Raw genomic sequence first — 13,526 nt, forward strand, 5'->3', positions numbered from 1 at the left:
ATGTATTATCGAGCAATTAGGCTGTGTGACCTTCAAACAAAAACAGAGAGATAGTAAAAAAAAAACAGTTCATGTCTTAAAAGCAACGTGATATGACTAAAACTATATAATATAAATCGAATAATAATATCTAAATGTGTGTGCATATAAGCATCACTTCTGGTATATCCAATATCACGCTCTATGTAAATGCATGTTGAAAATGTAAAAAAGTCCAAAAGAAAAAAAAACACAACATCACCAAATTTTCGAAGCCCTAGACTGCATCACTCTTCTTCCCCTTAAACAGTCCCTTCACACGATCAATCATCAGTCCACCCAAACCAAACAGCGAACCAATACCAAAGCTCCAACCTCTCACACGAACAGTGTAAATGAAGAAATAAACCAAAGCCCAGTTAATAATAACAAAGGCCAGGAAAATTCCAAAACAACGCCACTTATCCTCAACATGGACATTCAAGTTCGCCATATACTGCGCACCATCCTGGTAGGGACAGTACTGACAATCCGCCGTAGCCTGGGGGTTAACCAGGTATCCGACCTTGGCGATGGAATCGACAAAGTTACCAGCATAAGCATCACAAGTTTGTCCAGGGGGAGGATTGAAATGGGTAGCTTCAAGCGAGGAACACTCGATCTGGACAGCCGGCAAAACAACCGAGAGCACACCACGGAACCACCATGTCATCGGGTTGACGTAGTACATCCAGTATTTCCAGAAGACGGGGTAATCGGCGTAGGGACGGACGATACCGTTGAACAGATTGACCATGACGAAGAAGAAGGGGAGGGTATTCGAGATGACAGTGAAGGAAGGCGCGAATGCGCAGATCCATTGGCCCCACGATGCCTGGAACAGGAAGAAGAGCATAGTCATCAGGAAAACGTATCCTGCGTTCGAAGACTCGGTTGGGAATCCGACCGGGTAGTACCATAGCAACCAGTAGATCAGACCGGAGATGATGGCGGCGGGGATCTCGCAGACGACGTTTGCTGTGCAGAAGGCGACCCAGCCGTAGATTCGGGATGGGTATTCTCGTGCTTCCCAGATGGCGCGGTTGATGTAGAATTTCGGGACGATGGAGTTGAGGACGATGGGTGGGATCAGGATGATTAGGAAGACGGAGAACATTCGATCTTGCATTGATGCTACTGTGTTTGAGAGCATGTAGAAGGTGAAGCCGTTGAAGATTCCGATGATCACTGAGACGAAGAGTTTGCTGTAGTAGTAGGATGGGTCGCGCCAGTAGTTTTTGAACAGACGTTTTGTTAGCTGGAGGGTTTGGGTTGAGGTTGGGGCGGCGAATTCGTAGTGGGCCGAGACGGATTCCTCGATGGGGACTTTGCTGCGCTCTGTGCGGATGTTTTCGATCTCAGTGAGCATTTCGCGGTTTTGGTCTGAGTTGCGCCATTCTTCGTTCCAGTCGACGAGTTTTCCGTTTCGGTGTGTGGCTTTGGCTGCTGTTTCCAGGATGAATTCCGCGACGTTCTTTGAGGGTGGGCAGACGAAGCCGCGGTCGCCGAAGTATTTGATTACGGCGGCGCCTTCTTTGCCGACGGGGCCGAAGTAGAAGGTGTTACCGCCCGGGTTGAGGGCGAGGATCATGTCGAATTGCTGGGTGATCATGGACGAGGGCTGGTGGATTGTGCAGACGATGGCTTGACCGGCTTGGGAGAGTTTCTTGAGGAAACGGACGATGGAGAATGCCGCTTGACTGTCGAGACCGGAGGTGGGCTCGTCCAGGAACAGAAGTAGACTGGGCTTGGCTGCGAGTTCGACACCAATGGTGACACGCTTCTTCTGCTCGACGTTGAGAGAGCCGATGATGGCGTCCTGGATATCCTCGAGTTCGAGCAGGTTGATGATGCGGTCCACGTAGTCGATCTTCTCCTGGCGCGGGACATCACGGGGCTGGCGGAGGATGGCTGAGAACTCGAAGGCTTCACGGATGGTGGCGGTATTATCGTGCAGATCCATTTGCTCACAGAAACCCGTGCCACGCTGGAAATCAGCACCCAGCTTGTGGCCATCGACGAGCATATCACCAGTCACGACACCCATCTTCTGGCGCTGGGCGAGAGTGTTGAGTAGAGTCGTCTTTCCAGCACCGGAGGCACCCATCAAAGCGATCATGACGCCGGGCTTGGCGTAGCCATTGACACCGTTGAGGAGCTTGCGTGTTCCATTTCCGTAGGGGACGGTGTATTCAACATTCTGCCAGGTGAAGCAGCGCTCACTTGAGGACAGGCGGTTGAAGGTATCATCATTAGAAGCGGCCTGGCCACGGGCCAGAGCGGCGTTGTCGTTTGCGTTGGCGACCTTTTCTTCATCGTTGGTGGTCTGGGCAGCGACCTTCTTAGTTCGGTTGGACTTTTTGAAAACCAAAGCACCGCCTCCACCACCAACAAACGAAAGAGTCTCAGCAGCCAACACAGTCACCAAGATGTACAGCACGGTGAAAGCAATGACAACACCAAAGTTGCGCCATAGATGGCTGCGCGTGAACTCAAAGTTGGCAGTCAAGTACTCAGTTCCGGTAACAGAAGTCTTACCCAATGACGATCCAGTCAAAGCACATCCCTGGTACTTGGGGTCCACGCCGGGGCCCTGTGGGACAAGCTGTAATGGGCTGCATTCCATAACACGATCGGAGAACTCGCTTGTCAAGACGGCCTCGTAACTGTACGCGAGTGGGTTGACATAGAACAGCCATCCAAACCAGATAGAGTCCTTGATAAGAGTCTGCTTGGGAATGACATAACCGACATACAAAACGAGCAGGTTCAGCGCAATACCACTGAAACGCACCGCGTCATCAATAGTCGGCGACAGCGCAGCGAACATGCGGTAGAGCGAGGTGATACAGAAGGTAGTCGTGTACACGAACAGGAAGTAGATAAAGAACTTGGAAGCCGTGATATCGAGACCACTCATGAAATAGACGACAATCGTGAACGGGATGACCATACCCAAGATAGCAGGGAAATCGACGATGATACGGGCAATGGAGACAGCAGAGGGACGGTAGAAGGCGTAATCCTTGTGACGGGCGACGATGCCACGACCAGAGACAGCAGGCATCAGCTCGGTCAGTTGCATCCAGCCAAGGAACAGAATCGAGAAGAACAGAGCACCACCGCGCGAGAAAGCGCCGCTGGTATCCAGGGATTCTCCGTAGAACAGGGAGGAAACGATGAGGGCGTTGGAGATGACGATGAAGTACTTGGTGTAGAGGGAGGTTTTGTCACCCCAGAGCAGCCAGAACTCGCGCTGCACGCAGGCCGTGACCTGGCGCACGAACGAGACGGTGTATGGCGACTTCTTGGAGACGGACTTGGACTTGGACTGCGCGACCATGGATTGGAAGCGACGGGTGTCCTCCTGCTGGGTGTCTTGGAGACGTTTCTCGTATCTGGCGACATCTTCCAAGATCCGGCTGTGGGCATGACTGTTCTTGAAGGCATTTTCAAGTTCCTCGGCGGTCTTGGGGGTGGACGCTTCACGGCCGGGCTGGAACTCGCGGGCATTGGGGTCGCAGAGCGAAGTAAGGAAGTCGGCTGTGGTCGATTGCGCGGGGCAGTAGAAGCCCAGGTCGATGAAGTATTGGCGTGCTTCGTTGGCGGGACCTTGGTAGAGCATGCGGCCCTCATCGATGACCATGACCTTATCCATGAGCTCGTAGATGCTCTCTCCGGCTTGGTACAGGGTGACGAAAGTAGTGCGCTTGCTGACATCGGTCATGATGCGGAGCGACTTGGCGTAGTCCAGTGCGGTACTGGCATCCAGACCGCGAGTGGAGTTATCCCAGCAGACCACTGAGGACTTGGTGGCGAGGGTCTCTGCGATACTCACACGCTTGCGCTCACCTCCAGAGACACCGCGGACATACTCGTTACCAACGAGGGTATTCCTGGTGTGAGTGATACCGAACATCTTCAGCAGGGCATCGATGATAATGGGGATGCTTTCCCGGTCCTGCTTGCGGGTCTTGTTGATCAAGGAGAACTTGAGAGTTTGCCAGACAGTGAGCGAGGGGAAATGCTGATCGTCTTCCGGGTTATAGTTGACTTCTCCACGGAAGTGCTTATTCTGGTCCTCGGAGGAGAGACCACCGTAACTGACCTCACCATGGACACCAGCAAAAGCACCACGGTCATTCGCAATCGCCTTGAGGAAGGTGGTACAACCAGCACCGGGACGGCCCAGCACGAGCATCATCTCACCTTCACGCACAGCACCGCTGAAATCATGGATCAGATCGCGAATAGGAGGGTGTTTGCCGAACCGCAGCTGCGGCACGAAATGACAGACGATATTATACAAATCCGGGCCAAAGGTACCGATGACAGCCTGGGGGAGAGTGCGCACGAAAGATGCGCCAGTCTCCACACCTTGCACGGTAAGGTTCTTGAAAACGACGCCGACCTTTTTGGCGGGTTCGCCGGCGGTCGTGCGACGCTCCAGATGACCACCGGTCAGGAACTCACCCAGATCGAAGCTGTCGTCAGCCTCGTCCTCGGTCTCTTCTTCGTCCTGAGCCTTTTCCTCATCGCGGGCCTGTGACTTTCGGCGACGAACGCTCTTAGTGACAGAGCGGGTGCGGTTCAGGCTGAGGCGGGTGAGTTCGCGGCGCATCTCTTCCATGTCCTCCATGGCACCGCTGCGGGAGACAGCCTTTCCGGCCTCCTGCTCTCCCCAGCGGCCATCGCCATCACTTACAGACGAGCTGACGGTTGAGCTGTCGGTTAAAGTTGAATCGATGGGGGTTGCTGTGGTGTGGCGGGCTTGCTCCGTAGTGGGTTGTTCGGAGCTCACATCATTGCGGTAGGTCTCGCCAGTTGAGCTGGATTGTTGCCTGGGGGACTGGACATGGGCCTGGGAGTCCGAGACGGTATGCGACTGTTCGGAATGGCCCTCCATTTTGGGGCTTTGATGGGTTCTACTCTCCAGCAACAATCAATGGCAGATCCAAATGTATTATTGTTATAGCCAGGCTAATTAGAGGATTGGAATATGGATAGAAATTTAAAAGAAGAGAAATGTAAAAGGAATAATAGGATTATAAAAGGAAGAAGAGAATTATAAAGGAAAGATTAGGGAGAAGTGCAAACAAGGATGTACACCGTTTATATTGGAAGATGTCACGAGTAATCAAGTAATCACAGTTAACGCCGACAGTCGCTAAAAAGGAAATTGGGACCCTTGGAAGAAGCCAAAACGAATTATCGAATCATAAGCGAGATAATGAGCCCAAGCCAGGACTGCCGAGCTATAGTGGAGTCGTAGACAGTACATGACTCAGGGTGAATGAGGATGAATCAGGCCGAAAGAAATTTCTGTTTCAAAGGAATTGACGGAGATAAGTCAAACACCGGACTTTAGCGGGGTTCAGTGTGGTATACTGGGTGTTGATTGGCTCTTGAACGTGTCATCCAACGGAATATCCATTCCTATCGATCTCAGTATCAGAGTCTGGCTTATGCAAGCACGTGGGGCCGGACTTTATATTCCGTTTCTTTTTTTCTTTTTTCTTTTCTTTTTTTTTTTACATAAAATAGAGCCCTATTAACCCTATAACCCTAGAGAATCCATGGATGGTTGAGAATGGATTAACAATCTTGCTTACGAATACCCTATAGTCTGACAAACTCGGCCCCTCGGCCCTAATAACCGGGTCGTCGAACTGCGGCCACCGCCTTCGCGGTGTCCGGGTTCCCGGGTCTAATTGCATCCCGGGTCTAATTGCATTTTTGTCCACCAACACCAACTAATTCATTGAATTTAAATAGCATCACCTTCTAAATCAACACAATAAAGATCATCTATCCATTCCCGGGCCATTTCTGCACCATCATCATCCTCAATATCACCCGGGTTTTCAATGTCGCCGTCGTCAATCGCTTTCAAAATAGCTGCTTCCCGCCAGGCTTTCTTAGATCTGTTGAATATCTGTAGTCTTTCTCGGTCGGCACGGTCGGAGATGTGTTTTTTGCAGTCCTTTACTAAACGAGGGCCTAGTTCAGGCAGCCTACGCTTTGTTTTAGCAGTATTGGACTGCTTTTTCCGTCGTAAAATGCGAACATTGTCCTCCGCGAATTGAGCACCAACCTCGGCAAGAGCGAGTCCACCTTCTAAAATGCGAGAAAGACTATCCTGTACCTTCGGAGAAATTGTAGCATCGTTTTGTATATGCTTCACGACCTTACTACTCGCTTTTCAGAGCTTTTGAACGGTCGTAGGTGGTGAATTTGGTAGTGAACTTGATGGTGGGGGTGGTGTCGTTCCAGACATAATATCATAAACTATAAACCCCGGCATTTCGGGAAGATCATTGTCTGTCAACTTCAATTTTTCAAGACCTTTGTCTGAATTAATAGGCCAAATTCCAGTTTCTCGGAACCCGTGTCGAATTGTCCGCTCGGTTAATGATCGTGTACGTATATCATGAATACCCGCGAAGAAATTGGCTTTGTGTTTCGTATCACCACCCCAAAAAGCAGTCTCGTTGTTGTATTGTTTATAGTAATGCTTTAAGACCGAGAAAGGTGTATCATCGAGAGGTTGGCAACCATGTGTTGTATGTGGAATAAAGCAGTAAGGAATAATGCGTTTTGTCCAACAAAATTCAATGAAATCATAGGTCAAATATGAACCATGATTATCCATTAAAAGAAGACGATATTCCCCCTTTTTAATACGCAATGATATAAATTCATCGAATACCTAGAGCCATGCAAAACTAATGATTTCATCAGTCCAGCCATTTGGGGTTGGACAAATTGTGTAGTTGTCTAGTAAATTGGTGTCGATAAACCAACTTTCTATATGGAATTGTCCCTTCACTAAAAACCATAGCGGCATAACCCAACCCGTAGCTGAGACACATTCAATACCGGTAAGCGATTCGGCTTGACCACCGGTACTATTGTATGAATTGCCCCGGGCTGAAACAACCTTTTGAGCCTTCCCTTCGCCAATTCGAAACCCGGTTTCGTCGAAATTATATAGATTTCTCGGGCTAATATTGTAGCTTTTGAGCGTAATTTACAGACGATCGTACCAAGTGACAATATAGCCAGGTTCTGCAGCCTGAAACCGTACTTTCTCTATTGGTTTTTGGGTAAGGTGCTCAAAGCGTGGTGGTAGACGAGCGATAAAGTCGTAAGCCCAGTTTTTACCGAGTGTCCGAGAGGGGTTATAACGCCGGATAATTTGTAGCGCAGCACATTGAATTTGAGCAGCAGATGGTGGAGAATAAGCCTGATCTAAGGTATCGATCCATAGAATTAATGCCTTTTCTTGCTCGGTTTCCAATGCTTTGTTGGGTGAGGTACGGTCGTTTCGAGACTTCCGACCTTTAAGCCGTCCTCTTAATATGCCGTAGCTAATACCGAATTCCTCAGCGATGGCCTTGATGTTTGGCTTCGTTTTAGCATAGCAAGCTATTAAGGCATTGGTAATACGATCTTCCAAATCTGGAGACATAATATGAAGAATTGAGGGTGTAGTGAATTTTTAAAAATAGGTGGTTGGGAAAAAATGCAATTAGACCCGGGATGCAATTAGACCCGGGAACCCGGACACCGCGAAGGCGGTGGCCGCAGTTCGACGACCCGGTTATTGAGATATACAACAAAGAGGAATGTCAATCCTGCCAATAATGCCGTGCTCTATCGGCCCGCCTACCTAAAACATGTGTAGTTCGGCGACATTCCAAGATCCCACTGCTCCACTCGGCGGCCCAAAGCGTACCCCTAAAGCGTACCCCGACTAGAAGGATCTTGGTAATCCGAATCTCTGTCTGAGCTCCTTTAGTTCCTAAACATGTCGGGACCTGGCCTAAATTCACCTTGCCGAGAACTTGGCTGTTACACGGTTCCACTACATTATTTTTTTTAATTCTCCACCTATATAGGCACCTCATACTCCGTAGTATATTTACACAATTAGTATTCTATACCATCTTAACCATGCTAATCATCACACCTAACTCATGTCCAGGGCTCCCTGGTAATATTTGAAGCTATCATCAAACTACATACCTCCACGTTGCCATGTACGCTATATCACATGTCATGCAGGCTACACCTACTTTTGGGCATTGATGTATGTAGTTCGTTTCAAAATTCATCCAAAGCCATAGAAATCACATGCATGTCGGATGCCACATATGCATCATCCACGGTACAAAGATACGGTCTGACTCGTGTACAGGTTCCAAGGTTATACTCGAAGATTAGTATGAATGCTTGCAAATGACGGTGTCCGCGGGCTCGGAGGCGCGATTCTGGTTTTAACCTATAACCGTGCTAAGCACCTAACACCAGAGCCCCCGGTATTGGGCGCTTGGCAGGGTCAGACTGTATACGGCGACTCCGGCGCTGTGAGACCTAACAGGTCTACATACATCTACGGCCATTATTCATGCTTGTAGCAAGAACCTTGGAATCCAACATTGGAATAATATACAATAAAACCTTTAACACTGCCTACCTAGGTAGCTATTTTTGATCTACTTACGCTTAGCAGCTGCTTGAGCGATTCGCTTCTGAATTTCTTCTTTTGAGAGGATCTTCACGGCATTGTTGGAGAAGACATAGCTGAGTCCAGACCAGAGAGTGGTACCGGCGACAAGGTACCTAAAATTGGTCAGCAAAGAGAAACAATGAAACAAAATCCAACAACAACAATAAAAAATAGAATATAGAAGCCAAAAAAATAGAACAAAAACATACAACAGTGAGGATTCGCTGGTGGTCACCCACCCAACTACTAACTCACCGGCGTGTGGCTTAAGTACGGCTGAGCGGACGGGAAGCCCTGTTTTCCACACCCTATGGTCGTATGTACCAGAAAGAGCCTCAATGTGCCTTAGGGCGGACCATTGCAAACTGATCTTCCAGAGAAAACAAAAAAGAGAGGTGAAAAAGAATGGAAAATTGGGTATAAAACAAGAAAAGATCAAACTTACTGGAATCCAGTCATAGCCTCGCTCAAATGCCAAGCACTGACAAACGCCTCGGGGACCACAGGCAGCGCAATCGCACTACCCACCAACACCAACTGCAGAGCAGTATTGATCTTGGAGATCTCAGTGGGCTTGACTTCCGCCGAGGGAAGCGAGAAATCCCAGTACCGGGCCATAGTCTTAGGCTCAGGCAGTGAGATCCAACGGTAATAGATAGCCGAGATAGCCAGACCGACATCCCGACCGAGGATGATCACGGCGAGCCAGACTATTCAATACGTTAATCCATGTCCATGTCCATGTCCGCATACCACCATGCAATCAATACGAGCAGACTTACCAGGAAGAGAGCCATTCACGGCCAGACACGCGACACCAATGGTCATCAATAGCTTATCAGCCATGGGATCAATGATGGTTCCAACCACTGTTTGGAGGTTATACCGCCGGGCGATGTAGCCATCAACGAGATCGGTAATACCTGCATAGGCAAACAGGGATAGTGCTGCAGTGTGGTAGTTGTGGACTAGGAGATAGCCGACCACGGGGGCGGCGAGTAGCCGGGAGAAGGTGAGAATGTTGGGCACGGTGTAGATATTCTCGTGGGAAGTTGGTAGGGGAATCCGTGATAGAATGGGAGTTTTCTTGGATTCCTCAGGTCTACGCTTGGTTAGTTGCAGGTTCATTTGGCCTATGTCCTATTTGGATATTGGGTATGTCGGCTTGGAGGCTGTGGACCTACTGTTCAGGGGTTTTGTTTTCGGGCGATTTTGACCCGGACCATCTTCGCTGGGTGAAGAATGATGGTGGGATCAATTTGGTCTGCAGACAGCGGGGTCTCAATCCTCTGGTGGACAGTTAGAATTGCATGAACAAAGAAGCGACAGACGGCCATACCCGGTTGGCACTCGGTTCAATGTCGACTGGACTGACGTAGATATACACCGGAACCCATCTCTCTGGAGAGCTTGAGTCTTGAACACATTTGACCGAATAGAAAGACGTGCGTTCTTGAACAGCACTTGGGATCCCTGCCGGCTCGCCCGAAGGGACAACTGGGCTGCGCATGAGCCAATCATGGTGACACCAACACAAAGGTGACAACGGCAGGCGTTGGTAAAAACCCAAAATTGACCGGCGACACCGATAATCACAAGTTTTCAATTGCGAGCTTCAACTGCGCATACCCGGTCGTTTTTGGGCTATGCAATGGTGATTTGGTCCAAGTGATAAACCAGGGGACCGACCAACGGAGGCTGTCGCGTCGCACAGTTTCTGGTAAACCTGCAAATTCAAACTCCCAGCTCAAAATAAAACAAACGAACAAGCTGATAATGCAAGCAATGCAAATAAAAAGACAGAATGCTATATAGTACAAACACAATCTAGGGATTGTTAGCTGGATACGCCGGAATTCGGGACAATTTGGCTGAACGCGACATACATTTTAGAGAATCCAAAGTATAGATCAGTTCTACCAGAAATTCAATAACCTAGAACCAAAAGCTCTAGATCACGGTCGCCTGGGGTTAGGTGAACATTGGAGATTGCACCTCGGCGATGAGTTTCTGGTCGGATAAATGGTTTATCCGCCCGTCTCTATATCATCCACATCCAACACACGATCCTCCTGTCTTCTCCTAGTTTCATACATAGAATTTAGTATGACAACATGTCTAACTCTATTGAATTGCAGATCTATAAAATGACCATATTACCTCTAGGTCCCCATTTCCTGAAATTGTGTCGCGGTGACCATGATGATCAAGCCTATGCTCACCTGATAGCCTCTACGACTCCTGTGACCTAGAGCCCCAGGTGATGAAGAACATCATCGTACAAAAATGCTCACTTATAGTTAATTAAAGGTCTATATAGGACAATATGCCATGCAGGTTAAGCTAAATTCCCCGCGTCTGCGTCTAGAGCCCTCGAACCAAATGGAGAGCGAGACAAGCCTGTCAGAACGAAACTGCAGTCTTATCGCTTTGCGGTCGCCACGATGTCATTTACCTCTGTTCAAAATAGACGTGTCTTGGACTCACGCTCGCTAACTCCAATTCGCAATACACCATCAGCCAAAGAAAAGGAACCTCCGGATCCAAACATGGCGAATCCACGCCTAACTATCAACCGCGCTCTCGTATATGAGCGGCGACTGCCCGGCGATGCTTATATCACTGCGTATGTCCAGCGCCTTCAGCATGGCTATTACTCTAGCGCCGCCGTCTCAGATGAAGATGCCGAACACGTAGATTTTCTCGCCCTTGCATTCACCTTTCATTCGCCACACACTATCACACACCGCATCAAGTCCGCCACTATTAGTGTATCAGTTCGTGGAAACCATGATCTTTCAAGTCCCAAGTCGTACCCTTATGGATATCCGCCTGGTAACCCACGCTTCCTTATGCATGCGCCGCACCTGATCTACGGTACTGTTTCCCCCGAGACGATGGAGTGGACATTCAGTCTGGCTGGGTCCCTCGGAATCTCAGAATTGCCTGTCAGCGCAAGCGTCATTCCTTCGGGGAGCTTCAATGGCCGATACAAGCGGTACGAGATGATGCGCATCCAAGGCTCGGCGCGTACTTTGAAAATTCCAGCTGGCCGCGAATTCGATATCGAAGCGGGCAAAATCGTCTGGTCCATGGAAGAGAACAATGTGCAGCGATCCGGTCTACCGCGCGAGTTCACCTTCGCCATGTTGATCCAGAAACCCACTGCAAACAGCAAGATCTCCCTGTCCATCGACGTCGACCCCGTCATCGACGCAATGATTGGCAGTTACCCATCGTTGATGCTAAAACTTCCCGAGTACCAACCTTTGCCGCGTCGGGGCGTCAATTTCCAACAAGAAGTCGGACAGCGGTTCGAGCCCGTGGACCCAGTGCGCGGGTTCAACTTTGCAGAACTCGATAGCATGTTCGATGAGTACATCGCGATGCCAGGAAGGAAGTTCAGCCGTCAGGTGTGTTTACCAATTAAGAGACCAATGAATCTCTTAGTACATATGAAGTGAGCCGAAACTAAGAGATACCCCTTTCAGATCCAAATCCCAACTGAGACCGATATCCCGGACAATCACTTTCAGGGCACCTACCCAGGGCAGTACGGGCCTCTGAACCCCATCCCATACCAACAACAACTGCAAACACACAACCTAGCCCTCCAGAATAATAGTCTCTCCTTGCAGAACAACCTCCTGCAAACAACCCTACAAAACCTCTGGATCACTCAGCCGAGGGGGGAAGAAACCCAATCGCGCCTTCAGCAGGTATCCCCCCAAACCCAAAATCAAAATCAAAACCAAGGCCAAGGCTACTCCTCCCCCCAATCCTCCCACCCTCACCCTCACCCTCACCCAGCACCAACAACTTCCACCATCCCCCAAACACCCGCAATAACAATCCCTCTTACCCTCCACCTCCACCCCTCCCCCGCAACAACCACCAACCTCCCAAACCTAGCCCGACAAAACCCAAACCCAGGCCCCTCCCCCCAACCCCCACGCCGCACACCAAGCCTCCGCCGTACCCAAGCACGGGAATTCCCTAAGCATGCAGCGAGCGGGGCATCAGATAACACTTCCACGGACTCCTCGCCAAACCTAACAGATTCGACGATCCCGCGTACGGGCGCGCGTTTACAGTCAGGTCGTGCTCTTTCGGAGATTGCGAATGGGGATGGGGATGGATCTGGGGATGACGATGAGTATCAGATGTTGCGGCGTTTGAGAAGGGATTCGGTTGGTGGTGGGACTCGTGGGCATGCGAGGGTTATGAGTTTGGTTAACTCGCCACTTTCGGGGTTGAATTGAAGGTAGGGGTTTCTTTTTTCTTTTTTTGTTTCCGTGTTTTTGGGTGGTTCCCTGTCTTTTGTCTTGATCAGATGCGCTGTTTGAGATATTCATCATTCCATTGTTTTCGTGTTGTTGATTAAGTTTGTGTTTTGCTTTGTGTTTTGGCCTGTTTTGGATCAGGGTCAAGGGTGGGCGGGTGGGTGTATGTCTAGGTTGTTTAGGTTTCTGCTTTAGTGAGTCTATATTCGCTCTGTGTTTTTATTTTGTATTTTGCTATTGTTTGTTCAAGTATACCGTTGTGCGGAGGTGTTTGTCGGATTGAGATACCCATTGTCAGAATATGAGTTCAGGGTAGGTCTGTCTATTATTGTTCAAGGTGTGGATAGTGTATAAATAAGGCTTGGTTATGAATTTATGAATTTTGATTCTCTATTTTCTACAAATACATGAAACTACAATAATAGTGAGTGGTATATATATGCATCCGATATACGGAGTAGTAGGTACATATTATATATATGTATTTCTGTTTAGTTCCGAGGACTATGGATGTGGTTTGAACAGACTTATTGTACTTTGACAATATATATATAGCACCTACTAGACTAACATTAATACCAACAAAACAAGAATATAAACAGATCAGCACAGTAAGCATGCCTTCCGGAGTCAGAAGAGAGGAGATATATTATCATTTACCATATACCAGCAGTCAGTTAATACCAACCTCAATTAAACAACACAAAATACAA

At 48.9% G+C, this 13,526-nt stretch overlaps 4 protein-coding genes across 4 annotated transcripts; 1 reads left to right on the top strand and 3 right to left on the bottom strand.

Annotated features, from left to right (window-relative positions):
* Positions 1–256: 256 nt before the first annotated feature.
* atrF (ABC drug exporter AtrF) lies at positions 257–4,924 on the bottom strand (the record flags this gene model as incomplete). The annotated part of the gene is made up of 1 exon (XM_040954471.2): positions 257–4,924. The coding sequence occupies one exon, from the start codon at positions 4,922–4,924 to the stop codon at positions 257–259; it is 4,668 nt and encodes a 1,555-aa protein (XP_040815091.2).
* An 861-nt stretch (positions 4,925–5,785) lies between these two features.
* On the bottom strand, positions 5,786–6,183 carry N7455_011474 (uncharacterized protein; the record flags this gene model as incomplete). Its single annotated transcript, XM_065606673.1, is given in 2 exon segments — positions 5,786–6,152; positions 6,164–6,183. The coding sequence occupies 2 exon segments, from the start codon at positions 6,181–6,183 to the stop codon at positions 5,786–5,788; spliced, it is 387 nt and encodes a 128-aa protein (XP_065459839.1).
* Positions 6,184–8,459: 2,276 nt separating this feature from the next.
* Positions 8,460–10,096, bottom strand: N7455_011475 (cardiolipin synthase). Its single transcript, XM_040954367.2, has 5 exons — positions 9,870–10,096; positions 9,715–9,819; positions 9,313–9,632; positions 8,976–9,240; positions 8,460–8,643 (listed from the first exon to the last, which is right to left on the bottom strand). The coding sequence occupies exons 1-5, from the start codon at positions 10,049–10,051 to the stop codon at positions 8,517–8,519; spliced, it is 999 nt and encodes a 332-aa protein (XP_040815285.2). The 5' UTR covers positions 10,052–10,096; the 3' UTR covers positions 8,460–8,516.
* An 878-nt stretch (positions 10,097–10,974) lies between these two features.
* N7455_011476 (uncharacterized protein) lies at positions 10,975–12,792 on the top strand (the record flags this gene model as incomplete). The annotated part of the gene is made up of 2 exons (XM_040954379.2): positions 10,975–11,943; positions 12,022–12,792. The coding sequence occupies 2 exons, from the start codon at positions 10,975–10,977 to the stop codon at positions 12,790–12,792; spliced, it is 1,740 nt and encodes a 579-aa protein (XP_040815054.2).
* Positions 12,793–13,526: the final 734 nt, after the last annotated feature.

The sequence above is a fragment of the Penicillium solitum genome, assembly GCF_028829755.1.
Source record: "Penicillium solitum strain IBT 25940 chromosome Unknown utg000009l_segment0_segment0, whole genome shotgun sequence".
NCBI classification, from domain to species: domain Eukaryota; kingdom Fungi; phylum Ascomycota; class Eurotiomycetes; order Eurotiales; family Aspergillaceae; genus Penicillium; species Penicillium solitum.

What these genes read in the sequence shown, in the direction of transcription:
- N7455_011475 (XM_040954367.2), bottom strand. Translation starts at nt 10,051, where the DNA reads ATGATTGGCTCATGCGCAGCCCAGTTGTCCCTTCGGGCGAGCCGGCAG. An exon ending in TTGAACCGAGTGCCAACCGG is followed by an intron (nt 9,820 to 9,869) that starts GTATGGCCGTCT and finishes ACTGTCCACCAG; the next exon opens with AGGATTGAGACCCCGCTGTC. An exon ending in CGTGAATGGCTCTCTTCCTG is followed by an intron (nt 9,241 to 9,312) that starts GTAAGTCTGCTC and finishes CGTATTGAATAG; the next exon opens with TCTGGCTCGCCGTGATCATC.